This window comes from Neodiprion lecontei, chromosome 7 (assembly GCF_021901455.1).
Source record: "Neodiprion lecontei isolate iyNeoLeco1 chromosome 7, iyNeoLeco1.1, whole genome shotgun sequence".
Classification (NCBI taxonomy): Eukaryota; Metazoa; Arthropoda; class Insecta; order Hymenoptera; family Diprionidae; genus Neodiprion; species Neodiprion lecontei.
In genome coordinates this window covers 4,942,715-4,958,155 of record NC_060266.1, presented here as the reverse complement: position 1 = coordinate 4,958,155, position 15,441 = coordinate 4,942,715, and the positions used below count along the sequence as shown (strand labels likewise).

Below are 15,441 nucleotides of genomic sequence, written 5' to 3'. Positions count from 1 at the left end.
AAATCCCTCAAACCAGAACTAGCTCCGAGTGTTTTTAATTTTCTTTGAAATAAAAACAAACAACTCCTGAAAATTGGTACGATTTTAGATAGTTCAAGCCGTCCGTAGCCCCCCCCCCCCTCACCTTACACCAAAACTGACACGAAATAGCTCGGCAATAACCCGAAGTGCTCGTATCGCCGTTTCAAAATTGCCGCGTAAACTCGACGACCGACGCGGCGTAAGACAAAAGTGATCGGTTAGCCGGGCGGCCGGAAGATGGCGACACGTCAGAGCGGCGCAGCGATAACCTTCGTCCTCGGCTTCGGCGCATGCGCATTGCGGTTTAGAGGCGAGGCGAGGCAAGTGGTCGTCTCTCTCTAACCCAGGAGCGCCGGGACACGATGCCCGCGAGGTTCGGTGTGGTGGTAGTGCGGTTTGATCCCCTACTCACTCTGCGCGCAGAGCACACGGGCCTAGCAAGTTGAAGCCCAGTCATATCGGCCGTTCGGCGCAACCCCGTTTCAACGTGAAGAGTAGGAGAGAGAACAGAAAAGGAAAAAAAAAAAAAAAAAAACAAAGAAAGATAGAAAAAACAAAACAGGGAGGAGATAAAAGGTGCCGATCGACTCGCTAGGCCCGAAACCTCCGAAACGCCGTGGAGGTCAGCGTACACGCCGCGTACCTTGTAGAACGGCGAGCAAATCGCGCGCGAACAAAGCGAGTTCAGTGATAACAGTGAATAAGTGGAAAATCGCAGCCAGTCGCCCCGTGTCCGCCATTGTGCTTCTCCGATTCAACGTCCGTCGTCTTACGTACGTGTGTGCAAGTATATATATATATATATACATATATATATATATATATACACATATAGTTTTATACCCAACACACAGGGTGTCTCGCGAGTTCTCAATCAGCTCGACGTCGCAGCAGCGGCAACAGCAAACATCAAGCAGCAGCCGACCTCCTCCTGATACTTACTCGCTCCTGTAGTACGAAGTAAACCAACCCCGAAAGATTTTCAATTTTTCTTATCCCCTCTTCCCTCTCCTCCCTCCCTCCCCCCCTCCCCACTCCTAACCGTACTGCCAACATTGTCGCGGATATTCATCATCGACCCCTCCTACGGTATTTCCGACTTTCAACTGTTCCGAAATCTCATCGTTCCGATCACATTTGCTTTGTACCTACCTATTTATTGTACACCTTTGTCACGGAGAGAGGGAGAGAGAGAAAGAGAGAGAGTGAGAGAGAGAGAGAGACACCTTCGTTCACCTTTCCATCATCCCGGGCGAACTTCAAGATAGCGATGTTCGTAACGTTTAATGTAACGATTAGTTTATAGAAGACTGAAGTTAGTTACGTTAACGTAAAGAATTTTAGAATCTTAGAATTTTAGAACGACTTTGAAGGAGATGTATTTTTTGAAACACTGTCACGTTTTCTTTGTTACTCATGTCATTTACTCGATGAATTTTAGAAAATCCTGTTTGGTTTCGAGTAACAATTTTTTTTTTTTTTTTTGCGAACACTTATCGTTAAAGTAACGTTACTAACTTCAATCTCGTTAATTTTTTATTGTATTTTTTCTAAAGAAAATCGTAGTATCCACTCGAATTTAGTAATATATTTTTACAATAGCAAAAGTTTATTCAGATTTTGGATATTAAAATTCTTCACAGACGTTCTAGATTTTCGAAACAATAATGTTAGATTCAATATTCCGTTACAATTTACGTTACTAACTTCAATCTCTGGTCGAAGTTCCACCTCCTCATACTCATCGTCAGGTCCGCTTTCTACGATCTTCACTATACTCGAATTCCCAATAACTTGCGTATGCGCGATTTTTCAGTTAAGAATAATCGTTTGTACTCAACGAAACGATTTTAAATATTTACGTAAAATTTTATTACGCGAGGAAAAAAGTTGGACGGGAAAAATTACGACGTATTGTGAAATTTTTTATCGTTTAATTTGTGAAAATGATTTTTTTCCCTTCTCTTTTCCTCGGGTGGTCACGGTTTGAATATCTTCGTTGAAACTAAAAACGTTGACAACTTCAGGCGATAACGTCGATAACCGTTCCTCGTATACGAAGTTCAAGTTCGTTACGTTACAACGTAACGATGCAGTGACGTGAAAAATCGTTATTCAGCTACCGTTCAGCGTTGTCTGTGATTCGATAAACCGTTACAAAGTTGAACATGATATACTAATATTCCGGAGTAAACTTGCGTCGTTGTTAAAAGTAATTCCAGCATAAAGTTTCAAGGATAGTGAATTATTGTACTCTGTGTTTAGTTGCCAACTTCAACCTAGTGGCATTTAAATTTCGAACACCGTTAATCCAACGATGCGTTTATTATACGTAAAGAATAAAAAAAAAAAAAAATCGTTACTTCCAAACTTTCGGTAAACATATTTCGAAAGCCCAACTCCTGCGATTTTTGTTTCATAGTTTCGTTGCTAACTTCACCTCGTCGTTTTCTCGCATTCCGTCTCCTTCATTAACCCGAAATGTCGACCATTTATCCGTATCTTTATTCACTGAAATCGTCGCGTTCTTTGTTCTTCACTCTTCGTTTGTTTCCTGTAACTCTCAAACCTTCCTGTACTCACATGTGGTAGTAATTATTATTACTTATTTTTTTTTTTTTCTGTTCACATCATTTCAGATGCAACACATCGTCTCTGACCGACTGTTTAAACTGATTACAATAAATTCGTAACAATGTAAAAACGTCAACGTCGAAAGTTCCTTTTCTTACCGAAAACAATCATTCGAACTAAATTATACAATCTACCAATTTACGTCTCTTTTCGTTTCATTTCAAATTTCCATCAGCGCGTAATAATAACGATAATAACAATTGTTCTTTCATTATTCAACGAACAGTGAACAGTGCAACACGTCGTAATTACGAAGTGACTGATTGGATTGGATCGACCGATCGATTCCTTGACTTTTGTCCTCCGTGTTGTGTTTTAAATTGTGAACCGTGTTCGTAAACTTGTTACAACATCGAATAAACAAGCGTACACCAAAGGCCTAACCGATAAAACTAGATAAAACTAGAAAAAAAAGAAAAAAAAAATAAGGAGAAGAAAGAAACGAAAAAAAAGATAACAAGTGAAATAAAAACAAAGATACGAATAAAGACTAAACGAATAAGAAATCGAAAGAAATGAGAACGGAATAAAATGAATTTTAATATCGATATGTATCGGAGGGACGATAATTCTTAAATTCGGACTGAAACGTGTCGATAAAAAAAAAAAAAAAAACATATATATACACACACACACACACACACACACACACACACACACACACACACACACACATATATATATATATATTTAATCTAGTAAAAGTTGTTTTTAAAACGCGGTGTTTCGCACAGCGCAGGGATCGCTGTGTATATGATTAATAAAGAGTGATCTGCCCCCCTCCCCCCCTCCCCGTTCTACCTTCCAGCCACCAACACAACCCCAAATAAGCGTTAGGCTGGTGTATAAATAATAATTGTACAACGGACGATTGTTTCCGTTGAATCGTCAAGAAAAGGAAAGAAGAATAGAGGGGGAGAGAGAGAGAGTGTGAGAGAGAGAGAGCAATATTTTACCAAAGAGAAATATAAAAACGAAGGAAGGGGATCGTCGTCGGCCTTCCTTGGAAGGGGTTACGGCACGTGGTGTTCAGTCCTGCAGATGGGATCAGGGCTGCAGAGGCCCGACAGGGTAGTAAAATACCAAGACATTTCATTCCCCCTGATTCGGACAAGTAATCTCGATCAAGCTGGAATTGATGGAGTTGGAGAACATCGTAGCCAACACCGTTTACCTCAAAGCCAGAGAAGGTAAATATCCCGGTTCCTCGTTCTGAAAGAAAAAAAAAAGGGGGGGGGGGGGGAAACAAAAAAATAAAAATAAAACACCCGAGACGAACCGTAGGTTTAAGAGTTCACTGACAAGAAGAGAAATTTTTAAGCTTTATTTGACTAAAAAAGTAGAGTAAACCTCGGAAACTGATTTTGCGTCGCAATAACCAAAAAAGGATCGACGATAGCGGAAAATTATTACGCGTACCTCGTTTTTCCTAATTTCAACAATATTCAAACAGTTTTTCTTTTAACGATACCTGTTTTACTCAATTTTTCCAGTTACTGTAACAAATGAAACCTCAAACTTTTTTTTTTTTTTTTGAAATTTGTTCTATTTCTCATGTCGCCAGTAAATTTGATTTCAACTTCACACTTGTACGCAATAATATCAGATTTGCCAGTATAAAAAGATATCAGAGAACCGATTATCGCATCGCAGGAAACACTCGAATTATTGTCAATTTATCGAAGGGTCAGTAAATAACCTTTTCAATAGAATTTTTTTTTTTTTTTATTCTTTTTCACTCGGCACACGAAGAATGAACCAAAGAATCTTGACATTTGGCCTTTACGAAAATACGAGAGACGACGAGAGGGAACCGATCTATCATCGTCAGAAATCGCGCGCGTATATATAAGTAGAAAAAGAGAATGAAAGAAGAAGAAGAAGGAGAAGAAGAAGAACAGTCAGAGTTTATTTGGTTAGTTATACACAGGCGGAGAAGCAACACGGACACATTTGTGTATCATGCAAAACCGAAGAAGCTGCTCGCCGGGAATGTTTGACAATGAAAACAGAATATTTTTTTGTTTTTTTTGTTACTCAGAGGCATAGTAATATATTGTCTGCTGAAGAGACGAAAAAGAGACAAAAAAAAAAAAATAGCTTTCATTGCCGATAACTATGAAAATTTTTTATATCGCATTTTGTAAAAAGAAATGAATATTTTTGAAATATTGGTGAAATTGTTTGTACGTTCAATTTGTCAGGTATTTTGAGTATGTACTTTAGGATGAGCCAAAAAAACTAACCTGTCGAATCTATGGTCTTAAAAGGACGTATTTAATGAGAAAAAAATTGTCCCGTTTGGAAAAATTTTTAGATCAATTTTAAAAGGTGTCGCTGGCCATTTGAAATTTCTTATTTAAATAACGCGCAAAAAATAATTATTTTTTTTCAATAAAAATGCCGCAACTTTTGAACCGTTTGAGATGAAAAAAATTTCAAGGCATATTCTTGTAGGGCGTTAAATTCTCTAAAAAAAAGACAACCGAGTTGATTTTTTGGATTCAAAAATTCGCATACTTACGAGTCGTGAAAGTCGAAGAAAAGCAGAAATATGCAGTTTTAGGGTTCTACGATTGAGAATATTCATGCTAAATGATAAAAGTTGGAATAAAATGAAATAAGGTGTGTGAAAGATGTTGTTTATAAACCAGATTCGTCAAAGGAGTCGAGTTTTAATTCATTTACTTATTTTTTATTGCACCTTTAAGCGTTAATATTCCTTTCAATTGTTGATAAAACTTTGTTTGTTACAATTGGGATATTGCTGGCGATTTAATCGCCCTGCTTGCAGAATAGATTGTTTTTCTTCTTCACTTTTCGTTAACGTTCGAATATAATTTTCTTTTAATTATATTCGATTATAATTTTTTTTAGAGAATTTAATGCCCTGCAAGAATATGCTTGGAAATTTTTTTTTAATTCAAACGGTTCAACAGTCACAGCGTATTTAATGAAAAAAAAAATTCTCTTCTTCGCGTTCTATTCAAATAGGAAATTTCAAACGGCCAGAGCGACACCTTTTAAAATCGATCTAAAAATTTTTCCAAACGGGAGAATTTTTTTCTCAGTAAATGGATCCTTTTAAGACCACAGATTCGATAGGTTAGTTTTTTTTTTTTTTTTATTTTGGCTCGCCGCAATGTACTTGAATGAAATGGAATATCACTTCGGTGACGTTTTATTGTCAAATTACCTTTGAAACATGATTTTCAAGAGAGAGAGAGAGAGAAAGAGAGTGTAGGGAAACTATTTTCACGCTCGTTAGAATAGCTTTACGGAATGTAATGACATGAGAATGGGTTATACATGTGAAAACAGGGGTCTTTGTATATCATTGTTTCGAAATTCGATGAAAGTCTGTACCTACTTTACAAGTATATATACGATATAGGCACATGGGTATACATATATATATACACATGCATTAGTCGAAGAACTCAATTTACGTGCGTATATATATATATATACACCTATCCACTTTGTACCTTCAGACGCCTTAGGTACGAAGCATCTTCAAAGAAGAAATTCACTTTCTCAAGTTGCAAAATTCATTACACGGGTTATTGAAGGGTGAACGTCAATCAGCTTTGACTCGGCAAATTGATCATTTCCATGCACCATGTAGGTACTTACATGGTTGAATACTCGTTGCGATGGGAAGCGAACTGCTGTAATTTCGAAGAAATTTGGTATCGGGGTCTCTGGAAAGTTGGGCATGTGCAATTAGCCGCGTATCAGAGAAACGATTACGTATGAAAACGAGAGTGACGATGAACGATGTACTCTTCGTTGATGATTGAAACGCAAGTACGGGTATAGAAGCATTATCGGAAGAAAGTTTTTACTTTAAACGCAAAAGATAAGTAAAGTATCAATTTTTAAACGAATTTTGTAGAAAATTCTCTCGTGTGAAGGCAATATTGTTTTTTAAATAGTAAAGTTAATGAAATAATTGTTTCAAAATCGTAAAGATATTCTGTTGAATAAAATGTACGCGTAAATACGAAATATCGTTTTAAATTTAGTCAATTTCATGAAACAATACTTTTTTCATGGTATTATCAAAATATTGAAGACCCTTTGGTAGATGCGACTGAATCGCTTCGTACAGTTCGCTAAATCTATTCGGTGGATAAAGATTAGACAAATTTACGAAATCACGAGAGCTATTAATCGATTAACGCCATCGAATAATACGTTACATCGTAGGTCTACAAAATTTTTTGATGAAGTGGCAAAATACTTTCCGTGACGCGTTAAAAATCCTTTCACGCGAGAGAAGTAAGATCAGCAGTTATTAGGAGGAGTTCCAGGCATCGGTCAAGTATAATCGGCAGAACTAAATCATTCGTGATCCGATACAATTGAATCAGCCAGTCGATTCGCAATCGCATATTTCTTCGTCCTTGTTTGATGCGGCGCTTAATTCGTGCAGCGTAAATTACAATCAAACGATAATTTTTTCAGTTACAACAATAAAACAATCATTTCTCAATCTTTACAAAATGATTTCACTGCGCGGATCTGATTTCGCAATCGCAACAAAATCTATGAGTTTGTGGTGCGAAACCTTTTCTTGGACGTTACTAAACCATTTTGTTTTCCACGCACCGATAAGATGAAAACTTTTTCGCTCTGTTAAAACAATGTCAGATCGAATTCCACATGGAACGCTTCCGTAAAACTGATAACAATATTCTCAGCAATCAAACTCACTGCCCGTTGTAGCATTGTTTACACTTGCATGACGGATAATTTTCGAGGAGCGCAATATTGGTCATTAAAAAAGTACACATTTTACAACAATCAGCGATCGAATTTCCCTACATCGCAAGAAATCTGTTGTAGTCAAAATTCGCCTGTGTGCGGATTTCTGTGATGGAATAAATTTAGAGACTATCCGTAAATTCAGCACAAAAATATCTACGAAACGTTATCAAATGTTAGCCTATAGTAGCAGGCATTCCGGTCAAGCCTTAGCTAACATTAATGTATATCGGTCATAAAATAGTATATTTTGTTGATGAAGTAAACTTTCAATTACCCCGTTAAAATATAAATTCGAAAATATTATTACACTAATACAAGAACATCAATTTTTTGCTTGCGAGAATAACAAAAAACATTTGCTTTCAAAGGAGGTTGTAATTGATAACGCATCGATTGCTCGACAATAATATCTCAGCAAATATAATGTTTACTGCATGCATTCGAGAAGAAAGACAATATATAATCCATTCAATACTCAATGAATAATGAATTCACGTTTCACCGAGCACCTTAACGTGTGTTAATAATTAACGACAATTAATATCAAATAAAGTAGGAATAAATTGATCAGGATACGACCATAAATGGCGTCTCTGCCATTCTCAGGTAATCAATCGATTTTCCAATAAACTTTTTAAACTCCTTTAGCTAACGTTGTGAAAAAAAAAAAAAAAACAGCAACAGGCGAAACATGCTAACGTTACCAACCGTTATAACTACAGGGATGGGGTGCAAAAATTTGCATAAAAAAAAAAAAGCGTTAGCTAATACTTGAATGGCCTCATTGAGAATTGGCCATCTGTCATTTTATGTCTATTTCAATTTGTCACACTGAAATAACTTTCCTGTGAAAAAGATCGGCACATTTATCGACACGTAAGCAAGATTGAGCGATTTGAAGCGTCGTCTTTTACTCTTTTATTTCTTTTATTATTATTATTATTATTATTATTATTATTAAGTACACGACCGGTGTTAGAATTTTTAATTTCTTTTTTTACACAGGTGTCGTTATATTGACGATATAAATACTGTCACTTTATTACAAGATAATTTAGTGCAAAGTTATTCTACTCTATAGTCCTTTCGGTTTTTTTTTTTTTAAATTTTTTCTTTATCAAAGCTACGAAACTAATTTTGCATTTTGTAACCATTAATGTACGTTCCGGATCCAAGCGCGCAAAGCCGTGTGAAGTTATTTTTTTTTTTTTCCCGATTTTATTTTGCCTCTCTTTGTTACTTTATTACAACATCGTCGTTAGACCGGTATAATGGTAATTTAACGACACGTTTCGCACGCGAAACTTTTCCACATGGAGTGAGAAGAGAATAGAAGAGAAAAGGAAGGAAGAAAAAAAAAAAAAAAAAAAGACACCCAAGGTATAACTCCGCGTGTTCGAAAGTTTTCAACTGCTAATCTGACAAGATTCGTATTCCACAGAGATGTAAACAACAAGCGTGGCTTGTCGGGTTTTATTTTTTTTTTTCTAATTAACCCTACTTTCTCTTTATTAATAATAATACTATTCTACACCACCGCAAACGCGAAATTTTTTACATATATACACTAGTATAGGTGTTACGGTATATGCGTAGGGTAAAGGGTTGAACCTTCGTAGTCACAAGGGCATAAACTTGGGATAAAGAGTTGAATCTGCATAGGTGTAAATGTGGCGATAGTGAAGGGAGGGACGGGTGGTGGAAGAAAGGGCTGGATTCCTGACGCGAGATATATTTATAATATAGAGAGATATATGTACGTGTATGTATAACGTTGCAATTCATCAGCTATCGCGTTGGTTACTCGAATCGCAAGTCCCAATTTGTTCGCACGTAAACGTGAAAGGATTGCTATCAACGGTAGAAGTAACATTGTCGATCCAATTTTTTTGCGGAGAAAATAAAAATCCTGAACGCGACAACGTTGTTCGAGGAAATATCACGCTTTGCCGAGTTTTATACGATTGGACGATTCGTTGTCCGCTGGTCGTCGAATCGTCTCAGGGACCCTGATTTTTGTCCGCACCCTTTGAAAATTTCACACAAGCCTCGAAGTTGAATCGAGTCAAAGACCCCCCGTTTCAAAATCAAGAAACACCGTACAGACTCTACGAAGTGAATGCGATAAATATCGAATCTTCGAGCATTTTTACCCCGAAATTCAGCCTCGAATTCTTTGCGGCCATATATCGAGTGGCGTGGAGAGTAGGACAGAGGGTTGAATCTGCATAGGTGTAAATGTGGCGACAGTGAAGGGAAGGACGGGTGGTGGAAGGAAGGGCTGGATTCCTGACGCGAGATATTTTTATAATATAGAGAGATATATGTATATATATAAATACGCGTTGTAATCTATGTTAATAGCTCGTGCGCTAACTAATGTCAAAGTTTATTATGCCGTTACACGAAACTGTAATGTGCGGGTTAAATTCCTTCCTTTCTTTCTTTCATTCATTCATTATGGCGGTACGTCGTCGTTCTTAATTAAATTAACTTTACAAGCGAAACCCCCCCCCCTTTTTTTTTTTATTCACGCGTATGTAAATTTAATCATGATTGCCAGTTCAACTATAACGCTCTATGCATGTTGTTCCACAATATGTGAGAGAAGAATATGTAACGCAACAAGTCCGTGTATATAAAAATAAATAACTTTTGACCGTGAAAGTAAAGAGAAAAAATTAACCTGATCGTTGGGTTTTAAAAATTTTTTTTGCAACGTCGATTTGATTCATACGTTGAAGATGATACGTTTAGGCTGGTTTTGAGTTACACTCTGATATTCACATTTCTTATTCCGTTTGACAGTGAGTCGTGTCTCTAAGATATTTTACGGAATAAAACGTTTCGTTAGTCGCTTCGTACAACAATTCCGGAAAGTAAGTCGAATGAAATTTTGAACAATCGTAACAGGATCATTCACCGTAAAAAGATTGATTCAACTAGATGACATTTTTTGTTTCCTCCAACGTAGCGATAACTGATCTATAGATCTCATTAAAGTTTAATAATATTACTTTTTCCTATCCGTATAACATTTCTGTAAATTATTTATGTACAAGTCGGTTTTCAACTTCTTATCGTGTTAACCGAGTAAAAAAATAAAAAAAAAAAAAACCAAACAAAGAAACAAATCAAACCGGTCAGATAATGAGATCCATAACGAGACGTGCGCTGGGGAAAAATGTTTTTTTCACCCGTCTCGAAATCGACGCCAAATCTGATCTCACCGAGCGATCAAGTACGATCCGCTCGTTCAATTTGACGATGAAGCTAGTTTCGATTGAAGCAGTGATCCATTTAACCAGAATCCTGATCGATCAAGCGTATTAAACCCGGTATATCGACGCGTCAACGAGACACAATCCTTACGTTGCCTGTTACATTTCGAAAGCGATAAACTTGCGATAGAATAAATAAAAAACAGAGGAAAGAAAAAAAAAACTTATATTATGCTGCATATATTTATATGTATATTTGTATGTATATATAATGCATGGAGAACGAGGACTAATTGATGAATCAATTAACTCTGATTTAAACTTCTCCCGAACGTGTCGAGAATATTATGCTGTGACGTTACGGCTATCCCTTGCTCAATTTTATCTATCACACACCCACACACACACACACACATGCACACATCGTTTATGCGATTGGCGAGTGTGCTCGTATAATTTGACAATTTCACGTGGGAGGACAGTGACGGAGTAAGTAGTAGCAATTTATTGACATAAATCTCGTCCATCGAGTACGAAAAAAAAAAAATCGAGGGATTATTACGGCTAAAGTGGTGGAAGAGAGAGAGAGAAAAAAAAAAAAGAAAAAAGGAAGGTAGGAAAGATAAATAAAAAAAATTGTCACTCCCTGGTCGTTGTACTTTACGATAATGTGGACCGCAACAGCGGACCAATAAGCTCGCACCTTTCAACGATTCAAACGTTACGATTATGTATGCGGCTACTTTTGCACTTACCATTAATCCTGCCTAATGCGGACGTGAAAATTTTAGAGAATTTCGTATTTATCGGGCGCGAACGGAAGGGAAATAACAATGTCGGCTGAAAATAATACGTTCCTGGAAAAATAACACTGAGAGAAATTTTTACTTCCGGTTACCGCGCGGTTCTTGACTTTTTTCATTTTTTTTTTTTTACCACGATCGACGAAATACAGTTCCGGGTAGATAATGAAAATTAGCTTTCCAGCGTTTTGTTACAATTTTTTGGAAGAAATAATTCGAAAACGAGACTGACGGCAATCCCTTACTTTCTTAATCCTTTTTTTACGAGTTTTTTCGAGTTACTCAAAAAACTGGACTGAATCTCAATGTACTCTTCAATCGGTAACGACTGACTTTGCGTGTAACGTTATTTGGGAAGTCGTGACGGCTGATTGCGTTATTTGAAATAACTGCCGATCGGCAAATTAGTTTTACTCTAGAAATTTATGCGGAGAGCTTACAACATGTAATTGTGTGATAACTCGTGCTCTGAAATTGGCTATGCGATTATTTTGCGCCGCCAACATTGTGCCGAGAAATCGGAACGGTGAAGCAACTTGCTCCGAACGTTGTTCGATTCAAATTACACATCGTTAAACCAGAGGAATAAAATGGTTCGAGGATCGCTTGTTTCGTTCGATTCAATTGACGAAGAGATGATATTTTTAATGATGAAAAAATTCGCCTTACGATTTTACACGAAACATGCCTAAATTAAACGTGTTTTGTAATTTTCTTTTCAGGCGGTGGTGACAGCAACAAGGGGAAAAGTAAGAAATGGCGGAAAATTTTGCAATTTCCACACATTTCTCAATGCATCGATTTCAAGAACACATTGGGTACGTATACATATTACGGATAAAAATTTTTTTTAAAACCAGACTGCTTTGTGACACGAATTGAGATATTAATGACGAATTCAGGTGTTGTAGTCTTGAGTCATGTGAGAATGCTCAATTTTCGTACTTTCAAACCACGCGAAATTGATATTCACGCGATGTGTGTGTTATATATATATATATGAGGTATTCCATGCCAACCGAGAGGTAATTTTCCCTGACCCCCGCCAATTTGCTTCATTATTTTTTATATCATTCTAAAACCTAAAAAACGCACTCACCGTTTTTTTCAGATTTTTCGTCCCAACTGTTCTTTCTTAAAAAATGTTACAAACATAACAAATATTTTGTATACATACCTACAAAATGAGAAAAATTATTCCTCTAAAAAAAATGTTTAAAAGAATCAAAAAATCAACTCTCCACTCTGAACTATGGCTCAAAATCTTTGTTTTGGGACCCAGAAATTATGTGAATTTTTGCACAAGAAAAAAAAAAAAAAACGTTGTACGCATCTCAGATTTTACAAAAACATTCGTTTCGTATAACACAAAACATAGCCAACGAAGGATTTAAGGATACGTCAATTTTTAAATTTCCGGAAATAGCCTTTTTTTCAATATATCGAAGTGAAAATTTCTTTTTTTCAATCCCATCCGCGCGAACCTTTTTTTTCAATGAGAAACTACGAGAATCTCGCAGAAGAGTGAAATCTAAAAAAAATAAAAAAGAAGCGTTCAAAAACGGCCCTAATGAATGTATATTCTCCTCGTAATCTTTTTAACAACTGACAATCATTACGATACGAACAAAGCGACGAATCGCATCGCGTGATACGCGTTTTATCTTCACGAGGCGATCCTGAACCCGTGTTACAAACGTAGATCATATTCTCGAGTGGTAAGATTATCGAGAGACGAACATCGGGGCTCGGTTACATCTGATTGTATTTTGTTATACCATCTGTAACGATTTTTAAACTTGGTGTAAACATCACATCAATTCGACGATGACAAGCAATAAGCGCCGATTTACGATCAATGATTTATGGTCTGTGCGATCGACTTGACGCTGAAAATTCGTTGCAATTATTTCAACGTAAATTGTCAGTGCGGTAGCGATTTGCCAAGTCAGCTGACAGCTTGATTCCTGTTGTGTTGACCACTCGACAAAATTACACACACACACACACACACATATATATATATATATGGTATATACACGGTACCAGCGTTTTCATATCGCCAATCAATCACTAGAGGTTTGTACAAGCTATCGCTTATCAGTGACGTAATCAGCATCATCGTCGTGTCAAAGTCCACGTGATCTAGTGCAAAATCACAAGTTATCACACAAGTTCGAATGTGAAATTTTTTCACTGAAAAAAAAATTTAATTTGTTACAGTAACCAGAAATATATATATAAAAAAATAGTCGGTTTTTTTGAAACACTCTAATGTATATATATATATATAGCGTTTGAAATAATGATTTTATTAATTTATAAATGCTAAAAAACTGACTCATATCGTTGATTAATGAAATTTATTAATTAACATTTCATTGGAAGTCTATAGTTTTAATTTGAAAATCAATAATATTGTGTGTTTAAGTGACATGAGTCAGTTTTGTAGCATTTATAAATTAATAACATCATTATTTCAAACGGTTCGATGTTTGAGGCCTGATAACTCCGAAACGACTTACCTTACGCAAATCTTTATTCAGATCTTTTTTGTAGAGCGTAAAATTTCCTACAAGAATACGTTTTCTTTATATCTTCACACTGATTCGTTTTCGAGCAATAAAATTCTAAATTAAAAAAAAAAAAACAATTTTTCCCATGTTATTTAAATGGGAAATAGAAAATTGAGAATCGTCACCTCTAAATATCGATATTAAGAGCTCATATTTTACCGAGGTCATTTTTGAGGGACGCTCGGAAGATTTTTCAATGTTCTTCGAAAAAAAAAAAAGAAATAGGCGGTTTTTTTGAAACACTAATATATGTATGTATGTATATATGAACTTGAAAATACACTTGAAAATACTCTCGAAAATTTTTAACGATAATATCACGCCTATCTATATTCGTACATCATTCTCTGGCGCATTTTATTATCTATTGCGTTATTACGCAGGCGTAAATATACTACAACATTATGTATAGTTATATCGCAACGTCACGCTATCTCGAACCATGTGTTCCTGCTCTCAAATAACAACATCGACACGTGCATATCGCTTCTGATATTGAATAACGTAGATAATGAAAATTTAAATGTGGCAAGACAGAGATCAGACTTACAAAATAGGTCAATGATTAATTGTTGTTATTATTATTCTATGCGATGTAATAACCATCGTACGATAATTTATAATCCGTAACGAATATATGGGGCATTCCACGACAACTCGGTATTTCAGAACCGGAGAAACGATAAGAAATATTGGTAATCGAATCGGAGATACGATACGTGTTGTGATAGATTTTCAAGTGGTATGAAAATAATGAAAACGATCGTAAAGAAAAATAGATATGATTTAAAAAAAAATTAAAACAAAAACGAGTTTTCACTCTGAATCTTGCGTGAAAATATTTCACTTCGGAGTGGAAAAGTTTTTTTTTTTTTTTTTTGATGGGTTAAAGACGAGTGATTGAAAAAATTTGAAAATTTGTTTGAAAGTTTCAATAAAAATTGTGTGAATTTGACAATATACTTCAACATTTTCATCAGCGTATCAATTGAGACTCTCGACGTTATTAGGGCATAGAATTCAAAAAAAAAAAAAATTTCAATAGCAGAGAAAATTTGATGAAAACTTCAAAGCTGAATTTCGACGAATACCGTCAAGTTTTTTTCTTTTGTTTTTTCAGTTCACAATTCAACTAAATGACTTGAAACTTTGTCGTTTAAGTGTTACAATTTTGGTGAACGTAGGATAAAAAATAATTGTGTGATCAAAAATGCTCCGTATTTTCATGAATTTCAAATTAACGGAAGTAAACAAACGTGACGTTTTATCATCGCAGGCTGAAATCAGAGCTTAACACGCTTAAATATTGTTTACAATTTTCAAGTACATACTGCAGATATTGAGTTCAAGTGTAGACACTTGTCGAAGCGTCCTTAACGTTTTTTTTTTTTTTTTTCCCCCGTTTTTTGTTTG

General features: G+C 35.9%; 1 protein-coding gene across 7 annotated transcripts in view; it reads left to right on the top strand.

Moving 5' to 3' along the window:
- Positions 1–356: 356 nt before the first annotated feature.
- Positions 357–15,441, top strand: part of LOC107221771 (G protein-coupled receptor kinase 2) — a 35,237-nt gene continuing 20,152 nt past the window's right edge. For 2 of the 7 annotated variants that reach the window (XM_046744772.1, XM_046744771.1), the window contains exons 1-3: positions 357–794; positions 2,661–3,845; positions 12,175–12,270. In XM_046744772.1, the coding sequence (XP_046600728.1) occupies positions 3,794–3,845; positions 12,175–12,270 (148 nt within the window). In that variant the 5' untranslated portion in view covers positions 357–794; positions 2,661–3,793. Of the gene's footprint in view, positions 795–875; positions 1,111–2,660; positions 3,846–12,174; positions 12,271–15,441 lie in introns of those variants that run through there. The other 5 variants (XM_046744770.1, XM_046744767.1, XM_046744769.1 and 2 more) reach the window with 5 other exon arrangements.